This window comes from Cervus canadensis, chromosome 23 (genome assembly GCF_019320065.1).
Source record: "Cervus canadensis isolate Bull #8, Minnesota chromosome 23, ASM1932006v1, whole genome shotgun sequence".
NCBI lineage: Eukaryota > Metazoa > Chordata > Mammalia > Artiodactyla > Cervidae > Cervus > Cervus canadensis.
The window spans coordinates 49881845-49894145 of NC_057408.1; the positions used below are offsets into that span (position 1 = coordinate 49881845).

At 34.3% G+C, this 12301-nt stretch overlaps 1 protein-coding gene across 2 annotated transcripts in view; it reads left to right on the forward strand.

Moving 5' to 3' along the window:
• USP14 (ubiquitin specific peptidase 14) overlaps positions 1 to 12301 on the forward strand; it is a 36470-nt gene that overhangs the window by 10939 nt on the left and 13230 nt on the right. For both annotated transcript variants that reach the window (XM_043443905.1, XM_043443904.1), the window contains exons 4-10: positions 4045 to 4149; positions 5043 to 5146; positions 9250 to 9308; positions 9874 to 10004; positions 10909 to 10989; positions 11367 to 11452; positions 12110 to 12224. In XM_043443905.1, coding sequence (XP_043299840.1) covers positions 4045 to 4149; positions 5043 to 5146; positions 9250 to 9308; positions 9874 to 10004; positions 10909 to 10989; positions 11367 to 11452; positions 12110 to 12224 — 681 coding nt within the window. The remainder of the gene's footprint in view (positions 1 to 4044; positions 4150 to 5042; positions 5147 to 9249; positions 9309 to 9873; positions 10005 to 10908; positions 10990 to 11366; positions 11453 to 12109; positions 12225 to 12301) is intronic.

The window sequence follows — 12301 nt, forward strand, 5'->3', positions numbered from 1 at the left end:
TGAAATAGTTTTGACTTCACTGGCTCCGTGAAAGAAGCTGAGAGACCTCCGAGGTTCATAGACAACACTGTGAGAACTGCATACTGGGACAGACGCACTTGAATCATATGTATTTATCTCTTATTTATTGCTGGATTTAGTTTTCTCATATTTCCAAAGATATTTTTATGTGTTGATGAGGCATAATGTTTTGCATTATCCTCACTTTGTCATCAGAATTATGTGGACACTCATTTAAAAGAGTTGGGGAAGTATTTCCTTTCTGTTTTCTGAATGAGTTTGTGTGAGATTGGTATTATTTTCTGTAAATATTTGAAATAAGTTACCAATAATTACATCTGGATTTGGGTTTTCTTCATGGGAATTTGATATTGTTTCTATAGTAGGCACCAGACTATTTTGATTTCTTTTTTTTTTTAATGTTTTTGTGAGTTTTCTTTCAAGGAATTTGCTTATTTTAAATATGTTGAATTTATTGACATAAAGTTGTCCCTCGTATCTGAAATGGTTAGTTATCCTGTTATATCATCATCATTTATCGATGTTCCTTCTTATTCCTGTTATCAATAAAAATATTTTGATCAGTGTTGGTAAGGATCATAAGTCTGTTCGGTTTTTGACTGCTGATTTTACATGTTACCCATTTTCTATTTTGTTGATATTTACTCTTATTTTTTTCTCTTTGGAGTTTAAGTTACTTCATTTTCTTGCTTTTTAAGGTGTATGCCTAGATTATTGATTTTTAAAAAAAATACCTATTTTCTTCTTATAGACATTTAAAACTATTATTACTAATTTTTCTTTAAGCACTTGTAGCTGAATCTAGCGGTTGTGATATGCTGTGTTTTTATTATACAGTTAAAATATTTTCTAATATACCTTGTGATTTCTTTTTTGAGCCATGGATTGTTTAGAACTGTATTTCATTTCCAGTTATATGGGGCTTTTTCTAATATGTTTGTGTTATTTATTTCTAATTTGATTCTGTCATGGTCACATAACATATCCAGTATTATTTCTGTCCTTTGAAATTTATTGATAATTTGTTTTACTGCATTCATTTGAATGTTTTCTGTGCTCTTGAAAAAATAAAGGTATGCTGCTATTGTTGGGTAAAATGTTTTGTAAATGCCGGTTAGGTCAAGTTGGTGTATAGTCTTCATGTTCTTTCTATCCTAACTGATGTTTTATCTGTGTCTTTTATTAAATGTGTCATAGTCTCCAGCTCTTGTGGATTTGATTGTATCTCCCTTCAGTTGAATCAGTTTTGTTGCATCTGTTTTTAGGTGCGTGCATGTGTAGGATTGTTACAGCTCTGTGAGTTGACCTTTGATCAAAATGAACTGTTCCTGTTTATCACTGGTAATATTCTTTGCTCTGAGTTTTACCCATTGTAGATTGTTGGTTCCTTTTTTTTTTTTTTTTACAGATTATTTATAGGTTTTTTTATAGATGTTTATCAGGTTAAGGAAAGTTCTGTTTCTAGTTTGTAGAAAGTTATCATGAATATGAGTTGAGTTTGTCATATACTTTTTCCATATATTTTGAAATGTTAATTTTATCCTTTAATTTCTTAATGCAGTGAACTATGCTTCCTTTTTTGAATAGTTAGCTAATCTTAATGTATTTTCTTTTAAATATAATTCAGATTCTACTGGTAGTATTTTGTTAAAATTATTGTGTTTCTTTGTGTGAAAACTACAGTTTGTAGTTTTCTTGGACTGTCTCTGAGGCTTGCTGTCAGTGTAATGTTTGCCTTATAAAATGAGTCAGAAGCAGTCCTGTCTCCCCTCTTTTCTGAAAGTTCATATTCTGAAACTGTTGCAGAAAATTCTCCAGTGATGTTCTCTAGGCTTGGAGCTTTGTTTGTGGGAAGATGTTTAATTAAGAATTTAATGTCTTTAATAAATGTAGGACTCTTCAAATGTTACATTTTTTTCACACCAGTTTTGGTAATTTGTGTTTTTTAGGTAATTGGTCTGTATCAGTTGTTGAATTGATACTATACTCTTAATAACCTTTAATTCTAGACTCTGCAATGCTGTCATTTCAACATCCCCTTCTACCCTGCTCCGTATTGGCAAATTGTGATTTCTTGCTCATTGTCTCTGTCATCCAGGGAGAAGTTGTTCAGTTTCATTGATTTCTCCTGCTCCTCATAGAGTCATCTTCTGCTTGTTCATTTATTATTTTAATTGATTTTTCCCTCTTTGCTTTATTTCCTTTGATTTTAATATATACTTGTGCTAGCTTCTTAAGGTAGAAGCTTATTTGATTTATTAATTTTAGGCCTTTTTTGTTTTCTGCTTTGTCCATTTTTCTATTGTATCCATATACACTTGAGTTTTTTTTTTTAAGTTTGTAAAAATTTTGATTGTGGTAATGGGGAAGTGTTAAGATTTATATAGTTAGCGTCATTAGTCCTTTCATCTTTTATGTCAATTCTAGAAAAATCTTCCAAAATGGCAAAATTTTAAAAAAATTAACTTGGATGTTTTATACTTGTTTTATTTTATTTACATTTAAGTCCTCAATTTGTAATTCATTTTGGGCATGGCATGTCATAAGGTGAAGAACTAGAATATTTTCCTAAATTATTATCTTCAACGTTTCTTCATATGTAATCTGTTAATAATTTTAAAGATATTGTTTTAGTTTTCTTTTTCAGAAATTTCTTAGCTGTTTTCATGGGCATGAGTTTATTGCATGAATGAATCATTTTGTAAAGTCTTAGGAAGGGATTTAATTTATATGATAATTTGGAATCACATCTTTATAGTAATTTTTCCAGTCCAGAAATTTGTTGTGTCCGTCAGCTTATTTAGATGTTTTTTAATATCCTTATGTAAAGCTTTATAGTTTTCTTATTAAAATATTATATATTTCTTATTATGTTTACTCTTAATTTGGTATTCATTCTTTTCAGTTGTATTTTCTAGCTGACTATTGCGAGTATATTCTTCAAATGTTTGGTTTTCCTGAGACAGTTGTCTTTGGAAAAGAATTCTTTAGTGATTGCTTAGTACTCCTTTGCTATTATCTTATAAAAAGTATAAGTAAAAATAATAGGTGATAGAATGATTGTCATAGGTACTCATAAGGCTTGAGTTTGTTGACCTTATTTATTTCCTAATTTAATCCTCATCTAGATATTTTTATCTTATTGGCCTTCCTTAAAAAATACATTTTTCTGACTTTTCTCCCCTCTTTTTAAACCTCTCTACCCTCTTTTTCTCAGGTGTTCATGTCTTCCAATTAAGATATTGCATACGATGTCCACATTTCAAGATTATGAGTTTTAGGGTGACAGTCTTCTTTGTTCTGTTGTGTGGAATGTTACATCTGTATTGAATCAGTGTTTCCTTAGGATAATAATGTGTCGAATTATAAAATTAGACATTTTGAACTAATTTATATATTTGGCTTGATAATTTCCAACAGTGGAGATTTTTCTGTTCAGTTGTAAATAATGGTTACAGTTACAGAATAGACTTTCATAGGAAGAATATTATCACTGCTTAGTGTGTTAGGGAGAGAAGAAGTCTCTCCTTTCCGATATTGAAAACATTCTCAGCTTTCTTTGTGACAGTGTTTTTGTCCTTAGCTTTATTGAGGTATAAATAAAATATAGTATATAGAGAGTAAAATTCACCTACTTGAGAGTTTTCATGGATTTGGTTAATTTTACACAGTCATGTTACCACTCCCACAGTCAAGATACAGACGTTCCAGCATTCTGCAGGTGACCTTTGGCCTGAAGCAGCACGCTAGCATTTCATGATTTCTAGTGTATTTACAGAGTTGTGTAACCTTCACCACAGTCTGATTTTGGAATATTTTCATCACCCCAGAAAGAAATGCGTTCCCATTTCCAGACAGTCTCTTTTCCCATCTTCAGCGCTTGCAACCACTAATCTGTCTAGATTTACCTTTGCTGGCACACAGAAGCATGTGATATGTGTTTTTCTGTGTCTGACTTATTTCCTTGAAGATAAACATGGTCAGCTTTTGAGTTTTCATGAAAAATTTTTTTTTTTTAAACAGGGAATGACTGTACTAATGATGGGGTCAGCAGATGCTCTTCCTGAGGAACCCTCAGCTAAAACTGTCTTTGTAGAAGACATGACAGAAGAACAGTTAGCATCGGCTGTAAGACATATGTTTTATATATCTGATTATTACTTTTTAAGAAGTACAGTTAATCAGATGACTTTCAAAAAGTAGCATCTGCATATTTTGAGGATTTAATCGACATCAGGATGCATGTTATCAGCAGTAAACCAGAGTTTTGTTTTTGAAATTGGCTCACGGGATCCTTTTCTAATTGAACAATTCATTACAAAGTCATTAATATCTGTAATAAATGCGTCTGGCAGACAGTGCTGTTAAAGTGTTTACTGTTATTTTCCGGGAAAACAAGCTTAAAGAAGTTACATAGTTTAAATGCTGGGATATTTAAATTCTCAAAACCTTCCATGGTGAAAATACATAGTTTACCCTTAATTTAAGAATGCAGTGTTAGTTTAGAAACTGGCCAACACATTCTTGTCAAATATTATTATCGTTTTTATTACCCAGCATTTATATAGTACCATTTGTTTTTTGGAAGTGTTTTTTTTTTTTTTTTAAATTTGTTTATTTATTTTGGCTGTGCCTGGTCTTTGTTGGGGCATGTGGGATCTAGGTCCCTGACCAGGAATTGAACCTGGGCGTCCTGCATTGGGTGTGCTGAGTCTTAGCCACTGGACCACATGGGAAGTCTCCTTGAAGTATTTCTGTATATATTTTGTTACCCTCTTCTAGGGATAAACCTACAGAGGAGGCAGGACTGATAAAATTCTTTTTTTATTTTCAAGACGGGAATTAAAACACTAAATGATTGTCAGCATGATGCAAGTAAAAATTTTTTTGTTAGGAAAATAAAACGTTGGGGTGGAATATAAATTGGTATGAGTTGGTAAATTATATTTGCTTGAAAGTGTTTAGTGATTTATATTTGCAGTGTTATTTTATAAAATTGATTTACTCCTTTTCCTTATCAGATGGAATTACCATGTGGATTGACAAACCTTGGTAATACTTGTTACATGAATGCTACAGTTCAGTGTATTCGTTCTGTGCCTGAACTCAAAGATGCCCTTAAAAGGTAAGACAGAGGAGAGATTGTTTTATGTCTTTTTTGGGTAAAGAAGGTTCACATTTGGATGAGTAGTATTCTTTTGCACTTTGATATATGTTTATTTAGCAGCTAATTGTGATATAATTCATCCATCAAAAATTCACCTTGTTGATGTGTTCAAGTAGATGGTCTTTATTATATTCACAAGAGTATGCAAGTATCCCACAATGTAATTTCAGAGTACGCCCCTGCCCAGAAAAAACCCTCATACTCTCTTCTTAGACCTTTCCCACCTCCAGCTCTAGGCAACCATTAGTATACTTTTTGTCCTACAGATTTGCTGATTCTGGACATTTCATATTAATGGGGTCATACACTATATGGTCTTTTCATGACTGGCTTCTTTTACTTAGCATACTGTTTTCTAGGTTTATCGATATTGTAGCATGTAAGGTCTACCCCAGTGGCTCAGATGGTAAAGAATCTGCCTGCAGTGCAGGAGACCTGGGTTTGATCCCAGGTTGGGAAGGTCCCCTGGAGGAGGGCATGGCAACCCACTGCAGTATTCTTGCCTGGAGAACCCCATCGACAGAAGAGCCTGGCCAGCTATAGTCTGTGGGGTTGCAAAGAGTTGGACACAACTGAATGACCAAGCACATACAGCATGTGTCAGTACTTCATTGATTTAATGACTGAATAATATTCCACTGTTTGATTATCCAGTCATCAGTTGATGGACATTTAGATTGTTTCCACATTTTAGCTAGTATAAATAATGCTGCAGTGAGAGCATTCAAGCACAAGTTTTTGTGCAGATGAGTTTTCATTTCTCTTGGTTGTGAGTAGATTGCTTGCTCACATGGTAATAACTCTGTTAAGCATTTGAGAAACTGCCAAACTGTTTTCCAAAGTACCATTTTACATTCTCTGCAGCAATGCTAGAGAGCTCCCAGTTTCTTTACCTCTGTACTAGTCTTTTTAAACAATATTGAGGTTTATGAAACAAGTTTCTAAAAGCTTTAGGCCGTTGTGGGTAGTGCTGCTGTAAACATTGGGGTGCATGTATCTTTTTGAATATAGTTTTGTCCAGATATATGCTCAGGAGTGGGATTGCTGAATCATACGGTAGCTCTGTTTTTAGTTTTCTAAGGAACCTTCATAAAGTTTCCCACAGTGGCTGCACCTACTTACATTCTTATCAGCGATGAGGAGGGTTCCCTTTTCTCTACACCATCTCCTTTGTTATATGTAGACTTTTTAATGATGGCCAGTCAGACTGTTGAAAGGTGATACCCTATTGTAGTTTTGATCTGCATCTCTCTAATAATTAGAAAAGTTGAGCATCTTTTCATGTGTCATCTATATGTCTTTGTAGAAATGTCTGTATAGGTCTTCTGCCCATGTTTGGATTGAGTTGGCTTTTTTTTGCTATTAAGTTCAATGAGCTATTTGTATATTTTGGAAATTGATCTCTTGTCGATTGCGTCATTTGCAAATATTTTCTCCCATTCTTTTCATTTTGTTTATGGTTTTCTTGACTGTGCAAAACCCAAGTTTGTTTTTAATAATTGAATTATATAGAAACATGTACAAATGAATTATCTCAGAATGAACACATCCTTGTAACCAACACAATCCTGGATCAACAGAATCCTGTTAACACTCTGAAAATCCCCTCACCAATCCCTTCTAGTCCACGGACCCCACCCTTCTTTGTTGTACTCACTTGACCTCATAGAGTAAGTTTTCTTTTTTTGAACTCCTTATGAACAGAAACATACATATTATATATTATATTCATTTGAGTCTGGCTCATCATGTTTGACTTTTCCGTGTTTTGTGTGTGTGTTCATTTTTTGTTCGTGCTGTAGACTACACCATTGTATGCATATACTACCAAATAATTATTCTTTTTTTCTATTGATGAATGTTTGAGTTGATCTATGATTGATTGGTAGTGAATATTTCACAGATGATAGAAATATAGTCAAGACATCCTCTTTTTGTAGGTAATAAAGTATAATAAGCATTAAGTTTATTACATTCAGATTGTCTATATCATTTTTTATTTATTGACTTGACAAAGATTGGGAAAAGTACTCTATTGGTTCTTTTGTCTGTAAACACTCTCAGTATTTTTATCTGTTAAACCTCTCAGTACTCATGTCCATTCTTCCTCTGCTCTAACAGTTTTTCTTTATAAAGTTCATTATGAATGTTGTTTGGCTGATTGGATAGTCTTACCTTAATTAGGAATTATATGTTTTCTTGTCATAATATTGAGAGTTTTGGGGAGATGGTATTAAATTACCTATGATCTTTCTGTTTCTAGTTATTAAAAAAAAGATTGATAATTCATTAATATATCTTTTGTCATAAATGTTGAATAGTTACATCCTGTGTATGGCTGTGTGTATGCTTGTGTATGCATGCTCAGTTGTGTTTGACTCTTTGCGACCTTAGGGACTGTAGCCCACCAGGTTCCTCTGTCCATGGAATTTTCCAGGCAAGAATACTGGAGCACATTGACATTTCCTTCTCTAGGGGATCTTCCTGACCCAGGGATTGAACCTGCGTCTCTTAGGTCTCCTACATTGGCAGGCAGGTCCTTTGCCAGATGAGCTTCCAGGGAAGCCCCTGTTACCCTGTAGCTAGATGTAAATTCACAGCAGCGCCCGTCATGTGCTGACGCGGCTCAGGGACGTTACGGGACGCGCGTGCTGTAGGAGTGCTTCGTTTCAGCCTCAGGGTGCCCTTGACAAGTGCTAAAGTGTCTGACAGGAAAACTGTTACGATTTTTATTTTTTTAATGAACATATATAATTTAGGGGCCTTCCCTGGTGGCTCAGCGGTAAAAGAATCTGCCTGCTAGTGCAGGAGGTGTGGGTTTGATCGCTGGGTTGGGAAGATCCTCTGGAGAAGGAAATGGCAACCTGCTCCAGTATTCTTGCCTGGAGAATCGAATCCCATGGAACGAGGAGCCTGGTGGGCTCCTGGTGGGTTCATGGGGTTGCAAAGAGTTGGACACGATCGAGTAACTAACACTTTGACTTTCATGGGTTATTGTATATTAAACAATTAAGGATATAGTAACTAACACTTTGACATTCATGGGTTATTGTATATTAAACAATTAAGGATATTTTAGTTGTAGGAGTTTCCAAAAGATCTAAACAAACAAATGAAAAAAAACAAGACTCTTCAATTCAATATAACTGAACATTTTCTGTGACCTCTTTCATTCACTTATATAAGCACAGAGTTTTTGTTTTAATTGAACTATAGTTTATATCTAGTGAAAGGTATGCATCTTAAGTGTTGGATGTGAGCAGTTTTGTTAAATCCAAATTCTCTGTGACTCATTTTACAGTCAAATTGATGAAACATTGTTATCATCCCAGGTTGGTATTGTATTGTACCTTTTCCTGGTCAGCTACTCAGCTCTTCCCCATTGCCCGGTGTTTAATATTATTTGAATCATAATTTCTGATCCTTTGTCATAAAATATTTGTTTAAGTAGATATGGTGGTTTGAATATTTCCTTGGGTGACCAGTCATTTGTACTGCTATAAAATTAACTGAGATTCATAAAAATGAATTTAGAAATCAGAAACTCCTCGAATAGAGGAGCCTGACAGACTACAGTCTGTGAGGTCACAGAGTCAGCACGCGTGCGTGCGTACACACACACACCTCATTTTATAAGTGAGGAAAATGACTTGAAATTTATTTTGTGTTTATAAGAAGTTAGTGCTGAATACAGGCTTATTGATTTCCATTGAATGTTTTTGATCTAAAGCTTTTTTCTTTATTTCTGAAATTATATTTTGTTTTCTTTGTAATAATGGACAATGTGCTTTTTTAAATGCACAGTTTGTAGAAAATATTATAGATAAGTTAAGACAGGGGAAAGAATGTAAAGTAGGCTTCATTTACCTAAATTCTGCTTTTTCTTAGCAGTCCTTTTGGACCATATAATTCTTAAAGGAACCAAGACTGGAAGAGAAGTAAAAATGGTGGGGACAGCTCAGGGAAACTTACCGTTGAGGGTGTCAGTGTCATAATGAGTCTTTTGAACTTGTTTCTTCCCGTCTGAGTTTCAGAATCTGATTCTGTCCTACTGTTCATAGGTATGCAGGCGCCTTGAGAGCTTCAGGAGAAATGGCGTCGGCACAGTATATTACTGCAGGTCAGTATCTATATATTCTACCAAAAGCATTTACTGAATACTTGCCTTTGAAATCAAAGAAGGCAAGTTAGTTTTAAAAGTGTTCAGGAAGTATGTTTAAGGATTTAAACGTATTCCAGATTTCAGTATTCGGGAGTTCAGTACAAGACGACTAAGTATAGGCTGAAAGGGAGGAAGCTTTGGGAGTGGTTACCTGATGTCCTGATAACGGCTCATTTGTAGCAGTTACACCTGCTTGATTCCTGGGCAGAAGTTGTGTGTTCTCTGTATTGAATGAATATACACTGCTTTGTTAGGAAGGCAAAGGCTATCAAGGATAGAGAGACTTAGAGCACCACCCAGAAGTTGTTTATAGCTAGTTATTGCATTATGAAGTCTTCTGATGAGTTCTTTAAGATTTAAAAACAAAATTTTTTCTTATTAGGGATCCAGCAATTGCAAAAGGAATAGATGTACTTAAAAATAATTAATAAGCAGTTCTTTATTTGTATTAATTGAGAATTTACAGTAGCTTGTATTAAATATGTCATTATTTTACTAAGCAGGTGTTTGCTTTGTTTTTAAGCCCTTAGAGATTTGTTTGATTCCATGGATAAAACTTCTTCTAGTATTCCACCGATTATTCTACTGCAGTTTTTGCACATGGCTTTTCCACAGTTTGCAGAGAAGGGCGAACAAGGACAGTATCTTCAGCAGGTAATCAGGGCAAGGTTCTGTGGTTTTCATTTTGTATATGTAAAACTTAGGTGTCCTACACTTACTTACTAAGCTCTATTTGGAAATACAAATGCCAGTCCCCTCTAGTTAACGCCATCATTATCTCTTGCCTGGAGAGGTGCTATAGTCCGTTAACTGACCATCTTGCTTCTACCGTCTGTGGTGCTTCTCTACGCAACACTCAAGAATCCTTTAAAGAATGTAAGGTTATGTTGGTTCCCCTGTTTTCTGTTTCGGTCCTAAACAGTCTACTGCCTGTCTGCCTCTCTGAGCTCGTCATGTACCACTGTTCCCCTTGCAGTTCTCTCCAGATATACTGGCTTCCTTGCTATTTAAAAAAAGAACTCTCCACGTATCCTCTTTCTATAGAGCCTTTGCTATTTTTCCTTTGGCCGTCAGATAGGGATGTGCCTTGCCTCCTTACCTCATGGCTCACTTCAGGTCTCATGGCTCAAATGTCAAGGCATCAGAGAGGCTTTCCTTGACAGTCCTACTGAATAGCACACTCCTCTTCCCTTAATCACTTCCTACTCCCATATTGCTTTTTTTTTTCTTCCTAGCCCTCTCTACTTGAATTTGTTCTATTTTGTTTATTTATGTTCCCCACTAGGACTTTTTTCTATTCTGTTGACTGCTATGTAGTCCTTGTATCTAGGATGGTATTTAGCATAATGAGTTCACTAAACATCTCTTGAATGAACAGAGAAACTATTCTGTAACGCTTCCTTGTTTTGAAGGTCATAAAATATTTAATTTGGCTTAATATTTAAAACAAAACAACTTTCTTCCCCTTCCCTAAGGAAACTAATTATTTTAAAAGTATTTTGTAAATCAAACACTGTATCTACCAGGATTACTTACTGTGTCACTTTTTAAATTACAGGATGCTAATGAGTGTTGGGTACAAATGATGCGAGTATTACAGCAGAAATTGGAAGCTATAGAAGATGATACTGTTAAAGAGGTAATTGAAATATATCTGTGAATGTAGGCTTTGATTTTCCATCCCATCCCACCCTAAAAGTCTTGAAATAAGTTCATCTTAATAGATACCGACATGTCCTTGAATACTTGAGATACTGAATCTGTAGTTGGAATTTGACAGCTTGCATTTGATGCTTGAATTCAGTGTATTATTTACTAAATTTAATCCATTGAGCTTACTGAGCATCTGTAGTTTTTTGGTAATATTTTTAGATCAGTAGAAAGGTTTTGCAGACAGGGATTACATTAAAAAAAAACTTAAATATGCATTACTAAACTGGATTGTGTGGGAGGTGATGTACATTAATATCCATGTGAAGTAAAATTGGAATTTTTATTTCATCTAAATTTTTGCAGACAGATTCTTCATCTGCATCAGCAGTGACACCTTCTAAAAAGAAAAGTTTAATTGATCAGTTCTTTGGAGTCGAATTTGAGACAACGTATCCTTATGAGTCAAGATTCATATAGACTAATCATAACTTACTGAATATGAATTGGTATAAATAGTATTGTTGACTGGAGTGGTGGATGGGATATGAAGGAAAATTCTTTAGAGGTTTTTATGGTTAAAAAATATGGAAATTAGGAATTTGAAGAAAATACCCATTGGAGTGATCTTGAAGTTAAGGTAAATGGACTCTTTAAGGACATTCATTAGTTTTTCCTAAGAATATCTTTAACAGAATGGCTCATTAATTCACCTCATAGAGAATTAATTTTTAATTGTATGAAATGGGATAAATCAGCAAAACTATATACATGAAATGGAAGCAATTAATAAAACATGAATTTAGGAGAGCAGCATTTTCTAGATCATGGGTAGATTTATCTTTGAGTTATTAAGACCATTTTAAGACTATATAAATACCAAGTTATTTGCTGAGAGTTTATCCTTTTACACACATTTCATTAATCCATATTGTTGGTAAGTGAATGAGCATTTTTAAGTATTGAAATGAATCTCTGCTGGGAGACTGAAATGTTTTAAATACCATTGAATGATGTTATTTTAAAAAGCATTGGGATAACTTATTTTGTTAGAGATTATATAGCAAATTGAATGGCTGTTGGCATATTCCTTAACTTACTTTGCACAGCATGAAATGTACAGAATCTGAGGAAGAAGAAGTCACTAAAGGAAAGGAAAGTCAGCTTCAGCTTAGCTGTTTCATCAATCAAGAAGTCAAGTATCTTTTTACAGGACTTAAGTTGGTAAGGACAGTTACAGTTTATCCACATGGTTTGTGGATTCTTTTATTTACAAATATACCTACTTGCTCACTTTGATT